The following is a 25,997-nucleotide window of genomic DNA, read 5'->3' as shown; positions in this document are numbered from 1 at the left end:
AAGATTGCTGCCAGAAGGGACAAATCTGTAGAGACAGAAAATAGACTAGTGGTTGACAGGGACTGCAGGGAGAGGGAAATAGGTGATGACCTCTGATACAGAGTGTCTTTGGGGGGTGATGAAAATGTTCTGAAATTAGAGATTTTGGTTCACAGATGTGAATATACTAAAACCAGTGAATTATACATTTAAAAGAGTGGATTTTATGGTACGTAAACCTCAGTAAGGCTGTTTTAAAATGGGAAGTATGACTCCCAACTCTTCAGAGCTGAGCATAGTGACTTGCTTCCGGAAAGTTCAGTGTAGAAGGGGGTGGGAGGTGAGAGAGAAACTATGCAGTGGGGAAACCTGAAAACACTGCCTCTATCAGGTGGCCAAGGTCATCAGCCATCCTCAGTCACATTGATACAGTATACCCTCGATATGATGTGATTAAAATGGCACCTTACCTACGTCTTTCTCCCAATAACCCATAATTCCAGTCTTATCGTGAGAAAAACATCAGATAAATTCCAATAGGGAGGCATCCCGTAGAATACCTGACAAGTATTCTTCATAACTATCAAGGTCACCAAAAACAAGGAAGGCCTGAGGCACTGCCGTAGCTAAGAGGAGCCTAGGGAGAGATGACAGTTGTATGTAATGTAGTCCTTGGATGAGTTCTTGGCACAGAAAAAGGACATAAGATAAAAAAAACTATGGACTTGAGTCAATTATGTATCATAATGGGTCATTAATTGTAATTAATGTGGGTCATTAATTGTAACAAACGTACCATACTAATGAGAGATGTTAGTAATAGGGGGAACGAGGTGTGGGGTATATGGAAACTCTCTGTACACTCTTCCCAATTTTTCTGTAAATGTAAACTGTTCTGAAAAATAAAGTCTTTTAAAAAATAAATGAGATCCTACTGTGCCTCTGGAAACCTTCTCATAACTTTCCCCAAAGTTACTAGGTGTTAAGAGAGAAAAAAGGTACTATTTTCAAATAAAGTTTTTAAACACCTGGTTGAACAATATAAAAGATTTTTTAAATTACATGACTTCTCAGAGCCTTTTCATTCTTAATATAGGTAGTGGCTCTCTAAGCAGCATTTCCCAATGTTATTTGACCCTTTCTTTGCATAAGGCCTGCAAACACCCTTCCAATATTAACTATTGCTCTTTTAATACAGTGGTTCCCAGACATGAGAATTTCATGAACCCTGTAGAATTTTTTTTTCAAAAAGTTTGGGACCAAACATTGTCAACTTTTCATTATAGCAAATAGGGATCTTTAAAACAGAGCATTTTGCTGTCACCATTGTTTCCTAAAATAAAACACTTCAGTACCTCTAAAGGTGGGAAGTATGTAATTAATTGGAGAGTGTTCCTTGAAATGGTATACATTTGTACTCCATTGTCCTTATGTTTCTCATTTGGCTGTGGACTTTGTGAACCAGCTCAGGGCCTCGGACCATCACTTTGGGACCTCGGGTTCCTTGGGCAGTGGCGCAGTTGACTGTTCCTCCTGTGCTCTTCCCGCAGAGGCGCTTGCCTTCAGCTGCTTCACCGAGCTCATGAAGAGGATGAACCAGAACTTCCCCCACGGAGGCGCCATGGACACGCACTTTGCCAACATGAGGTCGCTAATCCAGGTAGGACCTTGTGGTTTTCAATAATATAACTTATTCCGGCTCAGCCCAATGGACCGCAAGCCAACTTAATAGCCACGCCTTGTTTAACTTGATTCAGTCTCTCAATCCTACTTAACTCAGCCCAGTTGAGTTAAACTAAAAAACTCAATTCAACTCAACCTTCACTCAGCAGCTCAACTCCACTACATTCATTCTCACTGAGCATTTATTTGTTCAGGCACTGTGGCTACACTGATGAACAAGACATGGCCCTCGCCCTTAACAGGATGTTTGAATGTATTGGTCCTTTTCTGCAAAGAAATATTTGAGTATATTTCTCTCTCGCTCGCTTTCTCTCGCTTTCTCTCTCTCTCTCTCTCTCTGTGTCTCACACACACACACACACACACACATGCACACACACACCTCTTTTGAGATCAATTCATGTACCATAAAATTCATCCTTTTAAAATGTTCAATTCAGTGATTTTTAGAATATTCACGGGTGTGAAATCATCATCACTATCTAATTTCAGAACACTTTCATCACCCCAAAAAGAATCCCCATACCCATTAATGTCAATCCCTCCCCAGCTCCTGGCAACTACTAGTCTACTTTCTGTTTCTATAGATTTGCCTATTCTGGACATTTCATATAAATGGAGTCACACAACATGTGGCCTCTTGTGTCTGACTTCTTTCACTTAGCATCATGCTTTCAAGGTCCATCCATGTTATAGCATGTATCTGTACATCATTCCTTTTTATTGCCGAATATTCCATTGCATGGATAGAGCACATTTTGTTTATCCATTCATCCACTGATAAACACTTGAGTGGTTCCCACTCTTTTTGCTGTTATGAATAATGCTGTTGTGTACATTCATGTACAAGTTTTTATACGGACATAGGTTTTCATTTCTCTTGGGGATATACCTAGGAGGGGAATTACAGCTGCACCAGTTTGCATTCCCACCAGCAACATATAAGGGTTCCAGTATCTCTTCATCCTCACCAACGCTTTGTTGTCTGTCATTTTTATTATAGCCATCCTAGTGCATGTGAAGTGGTCTCTCATTATGGTTTTGATTTGCATTTTCCTAATTGCTAATGATGCCCATTTGTTGCATCTCTCGTGCTTATTGGCTATTTGCACATCTTCTTTAGAGAAATGATGGGGTTAGGTTGAGCTAGGTTGACTTCCACCTCAAATCCTTTGCCCATTTTTAAACTCCACCTGGTTGTTAAGGGCTGTATGGTATCTGGTGTGGGGAGGTAGCATCATTTATTCAGCTGTCCCCTCTAGTCTAGCCTTTGCCCAGGAGACTGATGCCTATCTTTCCTTTCTCTGACAGATCCTGGACTCAGAGCTCTTCGAGTTGATGCATCAGAATGGGGACTACACTCACTTCTACTTCTGCTACCGCTGGTTCCTGCTGGATTTCAAGCGAGGTACAGACTTCAAACTGGAAACTTGTTCTCAGACTCTTTGTAGCAGAATCTCAGGGGAAAAGGTACCAGGGAGGTGAGGCTAGGAGGTGGTGTAACAAAGCCAGTGGAAGAGAGTAATGCCCATTTGTTAAGTTCTGACTATCAGTTCACCCAGCTTATCTTGCAGAGACACTATGCAGTAGGTGTTGTCACAATCCCCATTTTACAGATGAGGAAACTAAGACTGAGAAGAACTAAATTCAGAGCTAGGAATAATAAAGCCAGGATCTGAGCCCCACTCTGGCTACCTAAGCCCAGTTCCCTTCCATTCTATTAAGCTGCTTATCAGAGGCCAAGAACTCTGAAGCCCATAGAGCATCTTTCACACGTGACTTAGAAATGATGTCTGACACGGTGCATTGCTGTCATGCCAATTTGGGGTGATGCTAATAATATCTAACCTGTATGGAGGTGTTTATTAAGGTCCAGGCACTGTGCTGAGCCATTTCTATGTATTATTTCTTCAGTCCTTTATTACTGTTAGTATCACCGCACTTACAGATGAGGAAAGAGAAGGGCTCATGGAGGGGAAGTAACTAGCCCAAGGTCACCTTACTAGTAAGTGATGGGGCCAGGATTCAGACTGAGTTTATTGGACATAGGAAGCCTTACTTTTCATCATTGCTCTATTCTATCTCTTTACCAGACCCAGAGACAGCAGCCAGCTCTGCCTGGGTGCAGGGGGAAAAGGAGATACCCCCATTGGTGCTAAAAGAGATGGAGGGAGCAGGGAGAGAGGGGGACACTGACCAAGGGGCAGGGCAAGGACAGGTCAATGTAAATCAAATCTGCATGTGCCCGGTTCCTCCACTTACAGGATGTCAGAGTTGGAAACTTACAACCCACCTGGTTTGCATAGCCTATTCTACAGAGGGGAAAACTGAGGCTTCTGTCAAATGACAGCGTCCAGGTCTCCTGTCTCCTGGCCTGAGCTCTGTCCACTGCTCCAGGACAGAAGCGCGGACCATGGCTGGCCTGGGACCTTTCCGGAGGGAGGGCAGCACCGTGAGCTCAGTGACTGACCCTTCCCCTGCGCGTGTGTGTTGGTGTCCCGGCAGAACTCATCTATGATGACGTCTTCTCTGTTTGGGAGACCATCTGGGCAGCCAAACATGTGTCGTCCGCCCACTATGTCCTGTTCATCGCGCTGGCGCTGGTGGAGGTCTACCGTGACATCATCTTGGAGAACAACATGGATTTCACAGACATCATCAAATTTTTTAATGGTATCCATGTGACCAGGGTCTTATCTGAGGGATGCAGGCTTCTGGAGGGCCCCTTCCTGGGGCCTGGAGAGGGATGGAGGGTCACTGAGACTGATACACCATGAAGGGGATGGAGGAGGGTTCTCCCCACTTCTTGCAGCTATTTCCAAATGGATGAGTTAACATCTTGTAATGCTGAGTGATCCCTGTGTGTTTTTCTCAGGGATCTGGCAGAAGGGGCCTAGGTGTTGAAATCAGGCTCAGGGAGCATCCCTGGCTCTGCCATTAATCAGCTGTGCCATGGACACGTCACTTCTCCTCTCTCTAAACATCTGCTTCCGCATCTGGGAAATGGAGTAACAGTGTCTTCTTCAGAAGGTTGACGTGTGTAGGGAAAGCAGATACAGGAAAGCAGTTGAAATGGCATGAAAAAGGCACAGTCTTTGCAATCAAACAGAGATGGATTCTGATCCCAGCCTTGCCACCTGGGAGCTGTGTGACTTGGGCAAGTGACTTTATGTCTCTGGGCTTCAGAGTCCTTGGGGATAAAATGGTACTAACACCTCCCTCACGGAGATGTCAGGAGGATTAAATGAGACCACAAGGATATAAAGCCCATCAGTCAGATGGTACTTGGCTCATAGCTGTTACTATGAATAGAAGCTGTTGCTACTATCAATATTATCACTATTAAAACATTTTCTTAAACTAAGGAAGGTTTTGGAAAAAGCAAAAGAAGAAAAAAGCCACCTGTGATGACCTTACACTGGAAACATTATTAGTTTCCTTTAAAGAAGCTGTTTTATTTTGGAATGATTTTAGATTTAGAGAAAAGTTGCAAAGATAGTACAGAGAGTTCCCAATACACTTCACCCAGCTGCCCCTAATGTTAATATGTTACCTGATCCTAGTACATTTGTAGAACAAAGCAATTAACATTGATATATTATTATCAACTAAACTACAGACTGACTTGATTTCACTTGGTTTTTAACTAATGTCCTTTTTCTGCTCCAGGATCCAATCCAGGAAACCACGCTGTACTTAGTGGGTTCATTTTTTAAAAAATGTTTTTTCCATCTAGTCTTTCCCAAAGTAATGGATATTTTTATGTTGTTACCATTTCAGAATCCAGTTGTATCTAGGGTTTTTTCCGCTTAATGTTTTAAAAACCATCTTCTATATAATCATTTTTTAAGACAGCAGAATATACCTCAAGTGACTGTTCATAACTTACTGAACCGTCCCTTCTGATTGGGCATCTAGGTTGTTTTTGGTTTGAGGGTGTGATTGAGAACCCAAAGCAATTCCTGTCTTAGCGTGGAGGTTCTCAAACTTTCTCAGTTCATGGCACCCCTGATGTCTCCGTAAAGTTTTCGTGGCACTCGGACCAAAAGTTCCATTCACTAACTAGTTAGGTCCAAACCACCTAATAAGTATATCTCTCCTAACAACTTAGTAGCCATTTGAAAAAATAATACGTGTAAGTCAAAAGAAAATCGTATTTTTATTTTATATTTAAATAAGTACAGTTACTGGGACTTCCCTGGCGGTCCAGTGGTTAAGACTCCGTGCTCCTGATGCAAGGGACATGGGTTCAATCCCTGGTCAGGGAACTAAGATCCCACACGCCACACGGCGTGGCCAAAATAAATAAATAAAAATAAATAAATAAATAAGTACAGTTACTAATGGGTGTGTTCACCTGTTGGGCTTTGCACAACTTCTCAAACCTTGGAATCATTTTGAACCCCACCACCTTCATTTCCTATTCCACAGTGATTTTCACATGATAGTTGCTTTTATCACGGCAACTGCTTGCTGAAAACCTAGTTTTTGCAAAGCTAGAAAGCCGTTAATAGGAATGTCATGAAATTTGCAAACTCACTTGCATTAGCAGTTTATGTGGTGTTCAGTAGATGTGGAAGATAGCTGTATTTCCCTCAAAGTTTCCATGTGTTCACTGTGGCACCCTGGGATTCCTCAGCACCCAGTTTGGGAACCACGGTGTTAGTGTTTTTTGTTTGTTTGTTTGTTTTTCTTCTACCAAATCATTTCTTTCTTTCTTGTTTTGTTTTTTCTGAGGTTTTTTTTAATGTTACTTATCCCCATTTTTATTTGTTTTTATTTCAACTTTTATTTATTTATTTATTTACTTGCCTGTGTCAGGTCTTAGTTGCAGAATGCAGGATCTTCGTTGCGGCATGCAGGATCTTTCATTGCAGCATGCGGGCTTCTCTCTAGCTGTGGCATGCAGGTTGTCTCTCTCTAGTTGTGGTGCGCAGGCTCCACAGCGCGTGGGCTCTGTAGTTTGCAGCATGTGGGCTCAGTAGTTGTGGCACGTGGGCTTAGTTGCCCCATGGCATGTGGGATCTTAGTTCCCTGACCAGGATTCAAACCCACGTCCCCTGCACTGGAAGGTGGGGACTACTACTGGACCACCAGGGAAGTCCCCAAATGAGTTCTTTATGATAAATGTCTAAGTTTAGGATTATTCTGCTTTGAAGAGCTGATCATTTTATGTCACTCTCGACAAAGTGATTACTGGTCCTTTCTCCCCTCCCCTCCCCCTCTCCTTCTGTTGCTTCCTTCCTTCTCTACTTTTAAGCACCTACCATGTGCCTGGCATTGCTTTCTTAAAAGGTGTCCAGTCATTATGTTTGTAGGAGGGTGGTGGGAGGACCTAATTTTTTTTTTAAACACACACACTGAGAGTCAGCTTCGTCTCGTTTGATCGCACAGTAACCTTGTGAAGTAGGTACTGTTATGGTTCCCATTTTACAGATGAGAAAACCGAGGTCTGGAGATGCAGGCCTTCCCCAGAGTCTCTGCTTCCAGAACTGCTCTGGGGGTGATGCCAGATGATGATGATGATGGGGATGCCCCAGAGACCTCTCTGGGCACTGAAAGTGCGTCCCGAGGATGGACACAGAAGGAGGCTCATGAGATCTTACTTCCGCTCTTTCAGAAATGGCCGAGCGACACAACACCAAGCAGGTCCTGAAGCTGGCCCGGGACCTCGTGTACAAGGTGCAGACCCTGATTGAGAACAAGTGAGGACCATGTCACCCAGGCAGCGTCACCCAAGCCTCTGCCCACCTGCCTGTCCCGCCTGCTTCTCCTCCTGGCCGCCCAGGGAGCAAGGTCCTGGCATCTGTTCCCGAGCATGGACCTCTGTGCAAAGAGAAAGTACCCCAACTTTGGCCACCAGGCAGGTGGGATCGAGGGATTGCCCCTTCAGTTCAGCCTTACGTTTTTCTGTTTGACCAAAGATTGCCCAAGTCTGGGATTTCTCCCTTGTGGGAGTTGGGAGTTGTTGGTGTGCGGAGGGAACATCTTCATTCATGGTCCCCAGAATGGTCTCCTCCCTCTTCTCTCCCATCCCTCCAACTGTCTTGTCAGATGAGACTTGGGGAGGGAACTTTTTGGAAACTGGTATAGGAGAGGTCTGTGGGGCTACCTCTGTACTTTGAAAGGGGCCTTTGGAGATGTTCCAGAACGTGGCTGGAAGGTTGGCCTGGAGCAGAGCACTGTTGACATTTAATGCTTTTTGGAGGGATGCTGCCCTGTGCACTGTTGGAATTTGAGCAGCATCCCTGGCCTCTACCTACTACGTGCCAGTAGCACCCTCCTCCCCAGCCCCTTGTGACATCCTGGAGCACCTCCAGACATTGCCAAATAGCCCCATTTGAGAACCACTGGCTTGGAGGAGGGGCTACAAGTGTATCTCCCTCTCCACTTTCTTTGTACCTGAGCCGCCTATATCCTGAGATTTTCTTCCATTTAGAAAAGGCACATGGGGTCCTTTGCACATCTCTCTTGGGGTCCGGGATTTCAACCATTGTATATTTCTCATTTTGTCTCCTCCACCTGGCCCAGGAGAGACTTTTTTCTTCTTTTAAAGAAAGACGTCTGCCTGTGAGAAGTGTCTGTAAGCATGAGATAGGCCTCTTCCGGGTCCTGCTCAGGGGCCCCCGGGCAGGGCAGAGTCCACATCCCCTTCCTCTCTTCCTAGGAAGGACCTCGCCTCTCCTTCCATACATCGGGTCTGATGTTCCAGAAGCTTGGAAGATGTGTGTTGGTGCAAGCCACTTGTTTAGGGAGGCTGGCTTTTCTCTAAGTGCCCTTGCTCACTCAGGACAAAGGAGGGAAAGGAGGACAGAGGTTGGCCCAGGTAGGGTATGGCGGGTGTTTTCCTTGGGAAAGAAACATCAGCTGATGAACTGGTGCCAGGGTCACAGACCAGACTGGAAATGGTCCCCTCCATGTCTTCACACAGAGGGTCACCAATCCCCAAACAGACCCTAAGCAAGCTAGTTTACCTGCCTACCTGTCCTCCCAAGAGAGTGGTCCTGCCAGCCCTTCTCTTCCGAGAGTGTACGAGAGTCGGGAGAAACAGTGAGAGTTGGGGAGGGATGCTCGTCCCAAGAATGGCAGGTAGGATTTTGGAGAGGGTAGGAGACTCGTCAAGCACTTTGAAGCATTCGCAGAGAGAGTGCATTAGTCCTTCCGTCCTGAGCAAACCAGGAAGGGGAGCAGTCCCTGCCTGGCGTGCTTGTGAAGGCACTTCCCTTGGACCCAGCACTTTAGGTTGCACTGAACTTCCGCCTGAGTATGGTCTCCTGGGCAGGATGGATGAGACTAGATGGCCCTCGCTTCCAAAGAACGCTCCGTGAGAAATGCATCTCCTCGCCCTAGTCCCCCACCTTCCCAAGATGGGAGAAAATGTATGAAAGTCCCCTCCAGATAAAAGTTTATATTGCCATTCAACTGTTCACTACAGAGGATGTTATTTTAGCAAGACCCAGGTCCTAGACCTTCCGATTCTTATTTATTTTTTTGACAGACTAGTCTGAAAGTACAGCACAAAATCTCTTCTCTGCCTTCTCTCGTGGTGTTCCAGAGAGCGTCGTGGTTGTGATTTGGAATAACTCCTATTTATTCGGCTTACTGTGTTTATTTGGATCTTTGTACGTTGTGTGTGTCCTTGTGTCCCTGAATCGTATGCGTGCGAGTTGTTTTATCTATGGAGTGCCCTCCTTTTCTCAGTGTTGCCAACATATCTTGTTACAGTTTACTACAGAGTTGTGTCTATATAGAGAGAAAATATATAAACAGAAACATGTGAACCTGGGTTATTTTTTGTTTCTTTGTTTGGGGATTTTCTTTTTAATTTGAAAAAAAGAAATGCTTGCTTCTGAAGACTGTGTCCTCATACCCCACCCTCCACCCCACCTCAGTGACCCAGACACAGAGAGGGACGTATTCTTATGATAGCTCCCTGGTCTTTCCCCTGAAAGTTCAAGGCTGGTGAATCTCATCTCATCCTTTGTATCAGTTAGCTGTTACCACAAGTAATGCTGTGTAACAAACCACCCCAAATCTTAGTGGCTTCAAACAGCCATTTATTTAGCTTGTGATGATTCTGTAGGTCAACAATATGAGCTGGGTTCAGCTGGGTGGTTCTTCTGGTCTCAGCTCGACTTCTTTGTGTGTCTCTGATCAGCTGATGGCCAGCCAGGCAACTCTGCTTTTGACAATTGGCCAGCTGTTGGCTAGGATAGTGGGAGAAACTGGGCCATGTATCTCTCATCCTCCATTAGGCTAGCTCAGGCTTGTTTACATGGCCATGATGGCAGTTTCTAAGAGAGCAAACAGAAGTGTGCAATGCCTCTTGAGACCTAGGATTGGAATTGGCATAAAGTTATTTCTACTATATTCTTTTGGTCAAAGAAGTCATATGGCTGAGCTCAGATTGAAAGGATGGAGAAATAGATTCCGCCAGTTGATGGGAGGTTTTGAAAAGTGACAATGAAAAGGGCTGTAAATACAGGCACGGAAATAATTGAGTATTTTTGCAAACAGTCTACCATGTATCCCAAGGTCCATGCACAGGAGGGGTCCCAAGATGGTCAGCCATTGGACTCAAGAGTGTACCTCTAAGTTGATGCCTCACTGTATCCCCACTGCTGAGCTAGCTCCTCTCTCACCCCCAGTGTTCCCATAGACCATCAACTTATCTCCTCAATATCTATGATTCCCACTCACGGCTGCCATTCTGAGCCACAGTCTTTGGGCAGTTGAGACCTCACATGGATCTCCACCCCCATGCACCAAGGGAAACTTCTGATTTTCCGCTGCAGAAGCAAAGCTTGATTTAATCTAATGAGCACCCATCAAAACTTCAGGTTTTCTATAGAAAAAGTTAGTTTCCAAATAAGCCAGCAAAGTAAAGGAGTTTCAGGTGGCATTGGTGGCCTGGCTGAGCCCAAGTCACCACTTTCTTGGAAGATTGTCAGCAGAGGTAAGTCTGAAGCCACACAGCAGCGGGAAGGTGGGGACTTGTCTTTTGCTGGCCCACATGGGGCTCTCTTAGTGGGAAGGTCTGCTTCTTCCTGGGAGAAGCTTCTGAGAGCAAAGACTGGTCCTGATGTTCTGACTATCCTTTGAAGCCACTGGTCTCATTTCCCCAGCTCCAGCCATAGCTTGGTACACATGGCCCTCCTCCTGGAGGACCCCACTATTCTTGCAGCTGCCTGGCACCACCAGACCTGGGTGCCACCAGCATACCTGTTATGTGTGTACAAATGTGCAGTTACATGCACTATTGACTTATGGTAAAGGATGATGTATTTTGTGGGAAAAAAATCCTAAGAGAATGTTTTGCTTTTGTAAAGTTTTTCCTAAACACATGCATTTGCACCTTGCATAGATGTGAGAAGACGAGTCTTGGGCCACTAGGCACGTTTTCGTGACTCGAAGCAGGAATGGAGAAGGGGTCTTTGCTGCCATGCGTATGGCACACACAGTTGTCACTGTGGACCCCTCCTCCCCCCTTTTTCTTCTTCTTCCTCCGCCACCTCCTCCATCTTTTCCTCCATTTCTTTATCTTCTCCTTCCCCCATCCCTCCGATTCCTCTCCTCTGCCTTCTGCCTCCTTTCCTTGTAGCCATGGGCATGTGGACACTGTCCGTCACCATGTCTTCTGACTGAATGTTGCTGTTCTCATTCAGAACAACACTGCTGGGTTTAGACCCTCTGGCTGCTCTATCATCTCTCTTCTAAATCACATTCCACTTTCTTTTCACCTCGAGCTTTCCATTTGGCTTGTGGGAGAGGCCATGGGGCAACTGAGAAGCACTCATGCAAAGAGTTTGGGAGGCCCCGACCATCCCGTTTCAGAACGGCTGCAACCATTTATGCCATCCTGTTTCATCTTCCTTCTTATCCCTCCCTCCTTCTCTCCCAGGCCTGAGGTCCCAGCAGCCCATCGGAGAAAGGAGGTGAGGGTACAGTCAAGGGCAGTGGGAGGAAGTAGTTTAGATTTCTTTCCTTTTCAACAGATACTCAAGTTTGAGAGACATTAGATCCATCAATCAATGAGTCTTCTCCCCAGGTTTTATGACAGCATCAAACTCAAGTCACCTGCAGTCCACCTTTATGATTTGGACCATATCTGTGTACCATCTGTACTATTATATCTTTACTAGTCTTCTTTTTTCTTTTTACTTTTCGGCCACACCGTGTTGCATGTGGGGTCTTAGTTCCCCGATCAGGGAGCGAACCTGCACTCCCTGCAGTGGAAGCGCGGAATCTTAACCACTGGACCGCCAGGGAAAGTCCCTTTACTAGTTTTCTTTAAATCAACTCATTTTTTAAAACTTCAAACTTATGGCAAGCCAGAATCATTTGCATAAACAGAAGATGGTTGTAAAAATAAATCTTATTTTGCCAAAATACTATTTCCCACCAAAGGCTTTCTGAAGCTTGCTCTCTTGCCGTTAAGAAGAGATGCGCTAAGGGTTTGAGAGGTTAAAGACGTGCTAGCACCAGACGAGCCTTTCTTCTTGGAGGACTTCAAGGAGGATTGAAGTGGGAGTGACTTTCTCACCACACCAACTAAAATCAGGTCCTATATCTTTATCCACATGCTTGGGGAGGGATGACTTAGGATCCCAACTCTGCCGCTTCCTGACTGTGTGGCTTTGGGCAAGTGACCTTGCCTCTCTGAGCCTTGGTTTTCATTTCTGTGAACTGGGGGTAATAATGCCTCCCTTGGGTCTGGATTCAGTCCTGGCCCCCCTCTTTCCACTGGGACCCTCTGCCCCTAGCATCACTGGGGATGATTTCCTGGTTGGGACCTCAGTTTCCCTGGGTTCCTATCATCTGTCTTGCTCAGGTTCTCAGGTGAATCTTTGACACAGCTCCTGAAGGAGAACTGGGGAAGGGATGAGCTCTGAGCCCTCTGGGTCTATGACAGAGCAACTGGAGTTAGGTGTGGTGAGGCCATCAGTTCTTGGCAGGAGCAAAACCCGCTCTGACTCTGCAGTTTGCATCGGGTTCTGCTGAGTCAGGGAAGGGCTCTCGGGTCTCTGTGCTGCAGGCTTTTAAGCTGCTGCACACATTGAGAGCTTGAGCCCAGGACAGGTATAGACTCTAGAAGGAGCACAGTTTGATCCTTTTTGAAGTGCCAGCTTGCCAATCCGTTGCTAAGTCAACCTAGTAGAATTCAAATGACCTACAGAACGATGCCGTTCCCTAGGGACTTTCCATTACATCGGGGTGCTGGGCAGGAATCCTGCAGTATCTTCCTGGCTTGCTTTATTCAGTCTTGTGGGCACAATGATTTCCAGCCTCAGCAGGTAAAGGGCTCCTGCAAATAAAGAATACCTCTTATGCTGAACAGAAAATAAGACAGACAGATTCCTCTGGCTCTTGTCAAATAAAGACAGTGTCTGTGTAAATGCTTCTGCTTCATAGCCTGCAGATTTGCTCCCTTTGGCATTGCTGAAATTGCTGAAGGAGAAAATTAAGGAACTTGGGAGCTACTGTAAGGTTATTACATAGAGGAGGCGGCTCATCCCTAGCGCAGGTGGGTGACCTGAAGCTGAGTTTGGGCTTCTTCTTGGCGGCATCTACTTGCTGCTTTGTGCACTGGGATGCTGCCTGGGCCTCCTGGAATCTTCCCACAGAAGCCTGACTCACATCAAAGTGCTGATGACACTTGAAACATACCACTGGTCTTCGAGTCCATTTGGATACTATGTGGTGGCTTCCTAGGTTTTCTATTACTTTATTCCATTATTCTATTACTTTTTAAAGTAATTATTGTCCTTATTGTTTTTTTCTGAAAGACGAATGCGAGCTGCATTCTCTGTGGTTTGTGTGTTTTCAAAATAATAGAATCGCTCTAATAATATAATATTGTTATATACAGATGTTCTTAGTTGAACATTTAAAACCAAAAGAGTTTGGTGAGCTGGGTCGGGGCAGAGATCACAAATTCAGGTGTTATTTTGCCTCCATCACAGAGTCTGACAGACCTGGATTCAAATCCCAGCTCTGCCACTGATCAGCTGTGTGACTTTGGGCAAGTGACTTTGTCTCTCTGAGCTTCAGTTTTCACTTTTGTGAAATGCAGATAATAAAGCTTCCCTTAAAGAGAGAGTTTAGTATCAAATGTTTTTGCTTGCCTGGCATCCTTGCCCCATTCTAGGACCAGCAACTTCTCCCATCTTCTGGGGAAATGTATCTCCTACGTTATAACTATAGTTATGGTCTATTGAGATTGCTGACAAGCCCCTCCCCCCAAGGTGGGCACATGACTCAGTTCTGGCCAATCAGATTCCATCCCTGGGAAGAGAGCCGTTCACTCTTTCTTCTGGGCAGTCTAACTAGAGGGGTACCGGCCTGGAGCTGCCTGTGACTATGTCTCTTGCAGGTAGCGGAGCAGGCGTGGCTGCATCCAGCTACTCAAGTGAAGTCTTTAGAGCTCCATCTTTGTCTGTCTGGTGGTTCCACTCTTGTCCATGTTGGCTTATACAGGTCCCATGCCCATCTCTGAACCAATCATTCTGACTGGGTTTGACTGGCCAGAAGGACTCATTTGTCCATCCTAAAGCCTGGGGTGGTCAGAGAGTTGCTGAGGGTCATTCCCCAAGGGAAGATTAGGGCGCTTTTCCCAAAGAAGGGCAATGGGTCTTGATAAGCAAAGGCAACAGACTGACTCCATCCCTGGCAGAGAGAGCAATGTGTACAAAGGGGTGGAGCTGTGAAGAGACCTACTATGAGCTCAGAATTCAGTGTGGCTGGAGGGAGAGGCGCAGGGTTGGGTGAATGACAAGAAAGAAGCTGGAGAGAGAGGTTCGGACTGGATCGTGAGGGGCCTCATGTTCCCCAAATAACAGTGAAGTTTCCACATCAGTGGGATTGTCCATGGAGGGGTGAGATAGGTCCTTACTGCCTGACACCCCCTCAATCCCCACCCCAGCACTGGACCAACTCTCATCTATAAGGGGCACTCACTAGACGTTTGATGGGAAAATGGAAAATTTTCAAATTCTCCAAGAGGAGGAGTTATAAAAAGGGAAGGATATTTTTATTTTATTCTCTCATAGAGAATATGCACATACTTATTAAAAGATGTAGTATTTGAGTGGTGACCACGGATTCAGAATTGCCCCAGGCACTTTTCATGAATAGATTTATCCTCACCACAGTCCTGTGAGATAGGGATTATAATAATTATAACTAAAGTTTATTGAATACTAGTGCCTAACATCATGCTAAGGGCTTTATTTATACACAGCATCTTAAGTTAATTCTCATAACAACCCTATGAGGTAGGCATTATTTCACACACACTCCCATCTTACAGAAGTATACACCGAGGCCCAGAGAAGTGAAGTGTCTTGTCTGAGGTCACAGAGCAAGGAAGCAGCAGAGGTGGGATTTGAACCTGGGTGCATGGTGATTTCATACAACTGTTGCATGGGCTCTTTTTGCTCCTCCTGAGATATTTTTATTTGCTCATTTCTGGCACGAGGATGATGCTCTCAGTGTCACTGGAGAAGAGGATGGTCCTCTGCTGGACCTCGGTCACGTGGAGCCACCTGAACATGGGCAGGAGGCTGGCCAGGACTGTGTGGAAGATGGCAGTCTCATAGCCCCAGCCCAGCTGGCACTGACCACCTGGTACACAGAGGAGGCTAAGCAGGCTTCCTTGGCAAAGGGGGAGGCCAAGCTGATCAGGAAAACCAGCAGGCCCACAATGGTGGCGATGGCTAGAAACAGCAGCAAGGAAAACCAGTGTGTCGGTCAAGGGGCTCTGGGCTGCCTTTCCATCCCAGGACTCACTCATCCACCCTCCTATCCCCCTCCCATCCATCCATCCATCCACTCACTTATTTATTGGCTCATCTATCCTTTTATCCACCTATCACTCAGCTTAGCCTTCCACCCATCTGTCCATCTACTCACCCATCCACTCATTCTCTCCATTCCTACACCTCCCTATCCATTCACTTATCCATCCAGCCAGCCAGCCATCCACCCACTTAGCCACCTGCCTTCCACCAATTCATCCATCCATCCATCTATCCATATTCCAGTCTACCCATTTTCCCCATCCTTCCATCCATCTATCTATTCATCCATCCTTCCAGTAATATGTTTATTGATGCATCCATCAACTCGTCCACCTACTTACCCACCCTACTCCATCCATTCACCAACCCATCCATCCATCCATGCACTCATTCATCAAAACTGTTAGGCACTCTGTCAAAGGTACTAATGATATTAAGAAAATGAACCCGACACCTCTGCACCTAGAAGGCACTCCCCGTGCAGGAGAGTCACGTGACCTGCAGCCACCCTTCAGCCACTCTCGTCCACTTGAGGTTACCTGCACATGCCTTGCTCTTTTCTCTGTGCCTTGGCCCGTGATGTTCCCATTACCTGAAACACCCTTCTACATTTGGTTAACTCCCACTCATCCTTCCAGATTCATCTCAGTGATGCCTCCTCAAGGAAACCTTCCTTAACACCTTCCACACACTGGGTCTGGTACCTCTTGGAGTTTTTCTTTGCATCCTGTGCTCATCCTCTTGTGCCAAATACCCACTGAGTTATAACTGCCTAATACACCCCACCCCCAGTAGACACTGGAGGACAAGGACTGTATCTCCATCCATTGATTCAACAAATATTTAATGAGCAACTATTATGTGCAAAGTACCGTGTTAGATGCTGGTGATATCAAGGCAGACATGTCCTTGCCCTCATGGAGCTGATGTTCTAGTGGAGAGAGATGCACAATAATCAAGCAGGCAGATAAGATATTATCAAGCGGGCAGGTAAGTGCTATGAAAAATGGAAAGCAAGGTAAGAGGAAGGGGACTCTAAGGAGAGGGAAGCTCCCTTACCTTGAGGTCATGGAAGACCCCACTGAGGCAGTGATATTTGAGCAAAGCCCTTAATGAAGTGGGAGGAGCAAGATGTGAAGATCTGAGAAGAGAGAATTCCAGGCAGAGGGAACAAGCTTGGTTTTCATGAGCAACAGAAAGCAAGCCAGTTTGGCTGGAGCATGCTGAGCCTGGCGGAGCAGGTAAGAGATGAGGTCAGCAAGCGAATGAGAGCTTCATCAGTGGAGCCTCATCGGTAACAGGAAGTCATTGGCGCGGATAAGCCAGTCCGAGTGGCATGGTCTGATTTCAGCTTCAACAGGACCCACTTGGCCAGAGTGTGGCAAACAGACTCTAGGGGGCAAGAGTGGCAGCAGGGAGACGTGTGAGGTGGTCACCTCTAAACCAGGTGAGAGATGGTGGAGAATTAATTGGATGAAGGTTCAGTCAAGACCTGAGCTAGATCATCCCAAGCCGATGTGTGAATTAGAGAAAAGCAGATGCAGCCGGGCAGACGCAGCCCTGCAGTTTTCACAGCTTAGGAATTGGAGCATGGCTAGATTTCAGCAGCTCTCAGCCCTCAGCTGGATGCCCTTATGCAGTGCACAACCTGCCCAACTGTATATGATGGTCCTGGTAAAAATGATGCAAAGTGGATGGATGGGAGAGAAACAAAGGAGGACAGACTATTAAGACTGGGTTTGGATAAGGGCAAGAGAGGGTGATGTTAAGGATACCATTCCCTACCTCCAACTTCTGGCTTGTTAAAGGACCTGGAATAGTCTACAATCCTAGGGTTTATCTCTGAGATTCAACTAGGAGGCAAGACTCTGCTTACAGGCTCATCCATCCATCCATCCATTCATTCATTCATTCATTCATTCCACAAACATGTCTGGAACACATATGTGATAGAAGATTTACCTGCTGTTGCCTGCACCCCTGGCATTGGGCCACTGCCCCTCCCTGGGCACAGCCCTTTGGGGGCTAAGGCCCAGGACAGGAAGAGAATTGCACTGAAGGCCAATAGGAGTCAGCCTCCAAGGAGCATCACAGCTGAGACCTGCCAGGAAGAGAAAGGAGGGAGGGTGTTGTCTGGGGTGGGGGCAGTCTCTGCTCTCTCTGCTTAACTGATCAGCTACTGAGTCCTCAAAATCCCACAAGGTCTGTGCTATTATTATCCCTGTTTTACATATAAACAGAGGTATAAGGAATTGGAGTCATTTCCCTCAGAGCACACAGCTACTTAAGAGATAGAGTCAGAATTAAGATCTAGATCTACAACCACCATACCCTCCCTTTATTGAGTACCTGCTATACAGCAGAGTCACCAAGAGAGGCAACTTTGTAATCGGTTTTGAAGGCTGTGTAATCTTCCTTAGAGGTGCTGAACTGGGAGTCCCAACCCATTGTGCCCATTGTTGAATCTGGCAATTTGCAGTGACTTTCAACACCTTAGCTGTGGTTTTCAAACCTAGCAGCGCTTAGATAGAGGATGACCAGGTAGGTGTGTACAGGTTGTGCACTGCACAACTCCAGGAGATGCGTTTGGGAGTCATCACAGAAATGCATATTGACTACAGTACTTTTCCAGCAGATGGCAGTATAGAGTCCTGAAGAAGGGGCATCCTTTTCCTAATTTGTACAAAGGCACTGCATGCTGGCAGCTGCTTTCAGGATCATCCTGGGTGTTTGCTAAAATGCGGATAGCCAGACCCCACCCCGCACCTACCGAGTCAGAGGTTAGAAGGAAGGTGAGCAGAAATTGGCTTTTTTTTTTTTTTTTTTACTCTGATGGGTTTAAGAGTGCCCCACCGCCAGGTCCCAGTGAATGGATGAGACCACGCCTCACCTTCCAGGCAAAGTCAGGAATATCATCCGGGGACCTGAAGGTCCCACAGCTCTGGTTCCAGCTGTTACCCTGAGGCCAGGAGCAGTAGGTGAGGACACCAAAGGAGAAAGTGGTGGTCTGGAACCAGACAGGAGAGATGAGGCTGAGGGCTGAGATGCAGGTTAGGGAAAGCCCCAGAGTTGCCCACATGCTGCCCACCATCAGGGAATGTCAGTGACCTAGAGGTCAAGGGACAAGATTAGTGGAAGGAGAGAAACAGGGGCTGGCAAAGGTGTCCCCCGCTCCCCGGCCAGCCAGGGATCTGGTCCTGTCTTCAGATCACAGGTCATTAGCCTCCCTTCGGCCTGGGATGCACTTGGAGGTGTTAATAACTGGGGTGAGGGTGGGTCTTTTCCCTAACAAGTTCTGGAAGTCGAAACTCCAAATTTTAGAATGAATGTTAGTGCTTAAACAGACCTTGGAGCACAACCAGTCCTCGGGAAATGATCATCACTGGTCCATGTGAGCCCCCTCTCGTGTTTCATTCATTCATTCATTTATTCCTTCATTCATTCGCTCTGCCCATCAAGGCTTGCACTTTCCAAAACTCTGCTTCTACCCTGCCCATCAGCTATCTCCTCTCAATCCCTAACCATTATTTAATGTGTATCTTTTTGTATGGAGGTATTTTTGCAAAATCAATATTGTTCAGTATATGTGTATTTTTCATGTATGTAAATGGCATTGTTTTATATATCGCTGTTTCATGCGGTGCCACATATGACCCTTGAGGGATAGTCAGGTGGCACCTGAACCCAGCCTTAAATGCCGAGAGTTACTTAGTTTTCAATTCTCCTTCAATCCTTCTCTTTACACCAAGGAGAAAATGTCTGTTGGAGCTAAAGGGTCTTAATCATCTCCCAAGCATCTGTCCATCTCCTCTTTTTAAAAGACAGGGAGCCCTGAGCAAGCAGTGGGGTCTAGTGAGATTTGGGGGATGTAGTTGGATTTTCCTTGTATTTGTTGTGGTGTTTTTGTTCTATTTTTTGGCATGATACTGGTTATCCATTTTAAACTAAAATCTATTTTAAGGAGAAAGAGAGTTGATTTCAAGTCCAGTCTTACAAAATAATAATAGAGGTTGGGTGAGGATGCTGAGGCAGGATGGTGGTTTGCTAATAGCCAGCATTGTCATTGATGGTCAGAAGTGAGGCCCAGAAGGGCTGAGGCAGCCTAAGGGCACCCGGGATCAAAAGCAGCTGAGCCAGCCAAGGGCACCTACACAGACTTTCCAGGACTTCAACCTTGGGTTTCACTTTGGGACTCTAAGCCCAGCCAGCACTTTAAACGTGGCTGGAATCCTGGGCTTGGAGGCCAGCCAGTCCCTCTACCACTTCCCAGCTGTGTGACCTGCAGCAAGTTGCCCCATTGCTCTGGGCCTCAGCTCCTCCATCTGTAAAAGCAGATTCTAAATCCCAGGGGGCATGTGGTGTTGGGTTCCATCACTGAGCAGGATGATGTGGTAGAAAGAAGCAACAAACCACGTTTCCCCCCTATGACCTTGGGGAGGTCACCTCGTCTCTCTGGAAATGGGGGTAGGGTAGGGGTAGGGTTCTAGGGGGTCAGATGCAGGTGTGCTGCAGGGAGAGGGGCTGAGCTAAGCCTGGGAAGGTAGGTCAGGGTAAGGTGGCACAGACATTTTATTCCCAGGATTAGAAAAACCTCACGGCAGCTAGCCAGCAAATGAGACACGGCCCCTTGAGGAAGGGAGGATGGATTTTTGTCCTACACCAAAATCAGCCTCAACTTTGGGGCTGGCAGGATCCCGAGGGGTGTAATTCCAGCCAGGAAGCTGGGGAGCCCAGAGCTGACTGAGGCCCGTGATTTTGCCTCTCTCTGGCCGCCCCAGTGCCTCTCCGGGCGTTTCTGACCTTGAAAGAAGTTTTGTTCTCCAGATAATGTGCTCAGTGTCACCTGGGAAAATCACACCAACCGTCCAGGTGCCCAGAAACTTAAATGAGGCATTATAACCCGAAACCACATCCGGCCAGGCTTCAATTACCTGGAATCCACCTAAGGGAAACATGAAAGGGACTGAATATTTTCTCCTCCAGCTCAGTGCTTAACTGTTAATGGCAGTTGACAATTCCTGAGCACTCATCAAGCCCCATTCTAAACTCTTTCAGTGCCTCATTCAATTCAAGACTGTGGTCCCTCTATGATAGGGCGGGTAGTACTGTTATCTGAGTTCCCATTTTACAGATGACAAAACGAAGCCTCAGGAAATGAGTGGTGGACCAGGGACTCAAACTCAGGGAATCAGGCTCCTGACTCTGGGACCTAAACCCAAAGTGATATTAAGAAATTAGTTTAAAAGTCAAATACCCCAGCGTTTTTTAGGAGCTACCCAGGGTTAGAATTTGGTCAACCCTCCCACCTGCTCCAGCCAGTGAGCATGGATGGCCAGGGTAGCCATAGCCAGCCATGGCAGAAGGGGAACTGGGATTCGGGTATTTAGAGGTGGCTGCTAGAGCCTTGGTATGTCCCCATCATCCTGCTGTCCGTGTCCTCGTCTGTGAACTGGAAGGAATTGATCATTCATTCATTCAACTTTTATGTGCCCAACCCTGTGTGACCTTCACAGATACAGTGGTGAACAGAACATAGTGCCTGCCTTCAAGGAGCTTAGGGTTTCGTGGGCAAGGCAGACAAACAGGGTGGAAGAATATGGTCCATCATCTGTCCATCCAGTCAACAAATATTTATTGAGTATCTACTATGTTCCGAGAACTGTTCTAGGTGCTGGGGGTTTAGTAGTGAGGAAAACAGACAAAACGACTGTCCTCATGGAGCTTACACTCTAGTGGGAGAGAGAGACAACAAGGAAATAATATATAAGATGCCTGATGTAAATAAGTGCCACAGAGGAAAATGAAGCTGGGAAGGGAGATGGTGAGTGACTGGGGGATGGTCAGGAAAACCCCATGAGAAGGTGACCTTTGACTTTTTTTTTTTTTTTTTTTTTTGCTGTACGCGGGCCTCTCACTGTTGTGGCCTCTCCCGTTGCGGAGCACAGGCTCCGGACGCGCAGGCTCAGCGGCCATGGCTCACGGGCCCAGCTGCTCCGCGGCATGTGGGATCTTCCCAGATCGGGGCACGAACCTGTGTCCCCTGCATCGGCAGGCGGACTCTCAACCACTGCGCCACCAGGGAAGCCCAGAAGGTGACCTTTGAGTAAGAGCTGAGGGAGGAAGCCATGCGGATTTTTGGGGGAGGAAATTCCAGGCAGAAGGAGGAGCAGGTGCAAAGGCCCTGTGGTAAGCGTGTACTTGGCGTGTTGACAGAAGCGAGGAGGACCCGGTAACTGGAAGGAATGAGGAAAGGGGGAGAGTGGTGGGCCTTGTAGGCAATGATAGATCTTTGGCTTTTACTTTCTGAGTGAGATGGGGAGTCTGTGGGTGGTCTCGAGCAGAGATGTGACGTCACCTGTCCCAGTGTTTTAAAAAGATCACTCTGGCTTCTGCATGGAGGAGAGGCAGAAGGAAGGGCGAGGAAGAAGCAATCAGAGGCAACTTCAGTCGGTCAGGTGAGAGACATCAGTGGACCCGAGAGAGAGGAGAGAGGGAGGGTGGGGGCGGATTCTGGATCTTTGTTGAAGGAAAAAGGTAGGTCCGGCCAACCGGCTTTGCTTATGGATTGGACTTGGAGTGTGAGGGACCAAGAGGAGGCAAGGATGCCGCCAGGGCTTTTGACCTTGGCACCTGGAATGGAGGAGCTGCCCTTACTTGAGATAGGGAAGCTGCAGGAGGGACCGGTTTGTTAGGAGAGGTGGAGATATCTGAGTGTGGTGTAGCCTAAATGAAGTCTGAGATGTGTATTTCGCCAACCCATCGATCAACAGATGCAAACAGACACAGCGTCACACCAAGAGAAAGCCCAGGGCGATGTTGGGGCAGGCACAGAGGAGGGGCACCTGATCCAGCCTGGGTGCCAGGTGACATCCAGGCTGAGATCTGAAGATGGGCAAGTCAGGTTTAGGGGAGGACTTTGACCCGCATCCCTTGTCTCATTCTCCTAGCTGCACAGCCAGGTCAGCACTACTTCTGGTGCTTTTCCAGCTCCATTACAAGTTGGCTGTGTGAGCTGGTCGAATTATGATGTAATGTAATGGCTCCAAGCCTCTGTTTCCCCATTGCAGTGGACTGAGTGTTTGTGTGCCCCCCAAAATCACATGTTGAAATTCTAACCCCAGTGGTGATGGTACTGAGAGATGGGCATTTGGGAAGTGATGAGGTCATGAGGGTGGACTTATGAATGGCATTCGTGCCCTTACAAGAGACCCCAGGGGGCACTCTTGCCCCTTCTGCCATGTGAAGACATAGCAAGAAGACAGCCATCTATATACCAGGAAGCGTGCTCTCACTAGACACCAAAGCTACCTGATCTTGGAATTCCTAGCCTCCAGAACCGAGAGAAATACATTTCTGTTGGTTATAAGCCACTTAGTCTGTGGCACTATGTTATAGCAGGCTGAGTAGACTAAAACACCCACCTGCAGAAAGATGGCCATATCCTAGACCGGTGGGACTTAACCTTTTGGAGGTGATGAATTCCTTTGAAAATAGGATTTAAAAGCATGGATGCATTCTTCATGCAGACTTACTTGTATACCGCCCCCCCCCCCCCACACACAGTATTGTAATTTCAGGGGCTCATGGACCCTTAAAGCCCATTATGGTTTCTGGACAATACTTTCCTCTCTCCCCATCCTGACCTCACATCCCTCTTCCCTCCAGACTCACCACACTTCAGGTCAAGACCCTCCAACGTGGCCACTTCTTCTCAGGCTCCAGCTTTGAACATACGTCTGCGACCTCATAACAGGTGTCCTTCTGTTTGAAGGAAACATTCAGGCTGCTGAACAAAGCTCAAGTGTGTGATAAGCTGGCCTGAGGGGTGTGTGTGTGTGTGTGTGTGTGTGTGTGCGCGCGCGTGTGTGTGTGTGTGCGCGTGTGTGCGTGTGTGTATTTTCCTTCCCAGTTCCTTAAATCGACAGGCTTTCACTGGGCTGCTGGGTGGGTTGGGCAAAGAGGGAAAAGCCAGCCCCAAATCAGGATGGGGTGAGGGTATGGGGTTTCCTGGGTAGGAGAAAGCATGAATAGGGATTAACCGATCTACGATTAAACACCAGGTGTTGAAATTCTTGCCACTGTGCTCTCTACTTTTCTGCCTTGGTAATTCTAGTTGAGGGATATTTCTCTGGGATCTGGATATCTACCCTGCAGGCTGTAAACTTGCGGAGAGTAGGCACTGGATCTTAAAAATCTTTGTCTCCCACATTCAGCATAAAACTTGGCACAGAATAGGCGCTTGTCTTGTCTTTGCAGTAAGTGATGGAAGTGCAGCTCCAATTGGCTCAACTAGAAACGAGAAATGCATTGGCTTACATAACTGAAAATTCTGTGGGACAGCTTCAGGCACAGCTGGCTCCAGGTGAACAAGCAATGGACCTCTCTTTCTCTCTCCATCTCTCAGCTCCATTTTCTGCTGAGTTAGGTTCGCTCTCAGGCAGATTCTAACAGTGTTGGCTTCTGGTGCCTCCAGGCTTAGCAGCCCCAGAGAAAAAAAAGCTCCTCTTTGCACATAGTTGCCGCAGTTGCTGTGATTAACGCTCACTGGACAAGCTTGGGTCCCATCATTGTGGCCAGGGAAATGGGATGCTCTGATTGGCCAGACCTAGGACCTGGGCTCAAGGATTAGGGATTGAGGGTTGGAGAATGGGGATTAGAGTAAGCATGTCATGAGGCTCACCACACTAGAACTACATGGACTAAAGGTGGGGGCTGGGTTGGTTTCTAGGAGGAACACCAAGGTGCTGTTAGCAGAGGATGGGCCGTGGATGCTGGGAAGGTGAGAAAAAGAGGTGTCACTCTGATGCTATGAATGCTGACACGACAAATGAGACACATCCGTTGGTGCTGTCAGAAGCAGGAAGGTTCAGTGATGCCTGAGACCGAGCCTCGAGTCCCAGCTCTGCCACCCACACTCAGTGTGGCCTTGGTCAGGGGATCTCTGCTTTACTGGGCCTCAGTCTTTCCACTGTAAAATGAGAGCCTCTGGAATACACCAGGGTTCTGAAGAGATGATTGCCAGGGTTTTTTTCCCACTCATTCAGTCACGTATTTATTCTTTTTCTTTTTCTTTCCTTCAATCAGTATTTGTGGAAGGGCTTTGGAGCTAGTCTGAACTGGATCTGAATCCCAGTGTGATATCGCTCAGGCTTGAAGGATGCACCTTCTCAGGTGTGCTTAGCTGTGTCCTTCCTGGCCACCCAGCGGCACTGGATGCCATAAGCCTCCGCTCACCTGCCCCTGCAGGCGGCCTGGGTCAGTTGCTGCAGCCACTTGGCCAGCTCAGCCTGCGGTGATGAGGCCTGAGTCGTGGCTTGGTCTCCCAACGACCCCAGCTGTGGTCCAGTCCGACCTGACTGGATCCTTGGCTGGGGGTTGGGAATAGGGTTCTGCTGCCTCCTCTTCTAGACTCAGGTGAAGCTCTGGGTGTAGAACTGGCTTCCCTCATGGCTGCCTGGAGGTGTAGGTAACACAGCTCAGACATGAGGAGCAGTTGGGCCCAATGGTCACTAATGGCAGACAGGAAAGGGGACGGGCCAGCAGATGAAGTTCTTGCCCTTTATCCCTGCATGTTTCACGTGGCTTCTCCAGAGATGCCCTGAGCAGTGGAACTTCCAGCCGTATTTTCTTGGAAAGCTGTGGCCAACTTAGTAAGACATGTCTTATACTTGCTCTCCCTCCTTCTCAGTCTCACAGTCCCTTTTCCTTCTCTCTTGTTAAGCTGGGATTTCATCCCTAATAAGGCATTAGCTTATAAATCTTGCCTCAGGCTCTGTTTTCTAGGGAACCCAGGCTGTGATCCTAGCTGTGTGACCTTGAATGATTTACTTAACCTCTCTGAGCTTCAGATCACTTACCTGTGAAAAGGAGATAATATAGTATCTCTTATAGGATTGTTGTGGCGTTTAATGAGACAGCTCAATAAATTACAGCTTTCATTAGTATCACTACTGTGAATGAGGCATTGGATTGTATCATGTGAAAACATTTATTCAACGTTGAACTCCATGAATATTTATTGGGGGTCAGCTCTGATTCAGGTATTATGCTAGTCTCTGCTCCCAAGGAGCTCATAGTCTAGAAAGTGAGACAGAGAAGTAATTGGGCAATTATACTACAGTGTCATCAGTGTCTAGTTGGGGCTAGAAGACTCAGAAGCTTCGGCATGGGGGTCAGGGATGGTAATCAGGGATGGCTTCTTGGAGGAGTTGACTTTAAAACTAAGATCTGAAGGACACATAGTTGTTACAGATGATGGAGGGCAAAGTGTTCTAGACAGAGGCCACGGCATGGGCAAAGGCCTGGTGTTGAGAGAAAACATTTCAAAGAACATACTGGCTCTCCCCTTCAAGGAGCAGGTAAATAACGGGAGAAACAAAATGAATAAATATACATCAATGAAAATGTGTGAATATGGTCTTTGCCAAGGAGTGTGTGAGTTCTAGAGCTGTCCTGTTCAATACAGTAGCTGTAGCCACGTGTGGTTATTTAAGTTAATTAAAATGAAACAAAATAAAAAATTCAGCTCCTCGGACA

The 25,997-nt window shown here is 47.1% G+C and overlaps 2 protein-coding genes across 5 annotated transcripts in view; one reads left to right on the top strand and one right to left on the bottom strand.

Moving 5' to 3' along the window:
* The window catches only part of SGSM1 (small G protein signaling modulator 1), a 78,188-nt gene extending 68,745 nt beyond the window's left edge, over positions 1–9,443 (top strand). For all 4 annotated transcript variants that reach the window (XM_049697810.1, XM_049697811.1, XM_049697809.1 and 1 more), the window contains 4 exons: positions 1,530–1,639; positions 2,974–3,070; positions 4,168–4,335; positions 7,283–9,443. In XM_049697810.1, coding sequence (XP_049553767.1) covers positions 1,530–1,639; positions 2,974–3,070; positions 4,168–4,335; positions 7,283–7,371 — 464 coding nt within the window. In that variant the 3' untranslated portion in view covers positions 7,372–9,443. The remainder of the gene's footprint in view (positions 1–1,529; positions 1,640–2,973; positions 3,071–4,167; positions 4,336–7,282) is intronic.
* Positions 9,444–15,115: 5,672 nt separating this feature from the next.
* Positions 15,116–18,552, bottom strand: LHFPL7 (LHFPL tetraspan subfamily member 7). Its single transcript, XM_004286814.3, is given in 4 exon segments — positions 15,116–15,288; positions 15,291–15,377; positions 17,424–17,562; positions 18,352–18,552. Coding segments are annotated over 4 exon segments (600 nt in total).
* Between the last annotated feature and the right edge of the window lie 7,445 nt (positions 18,553–25,997).

This window comes from Orcinus orca, chromosome 15, assembly GCF_937001465.1.
Source record: "Orcinus orca chromosome 15, mOrcOrc1.1, whole genome shotgun sequence".
Taxonomy (NCBI): domain Eukaryota; kingdom Metazoa; phylum Chordata; class Mammalia; order Artiodactyla; family Delphinidae; genus Orcinus; species Orcinus orca.
This window is presented reverse-complemented; position numbering and strand designations above follow the sequence as displayed.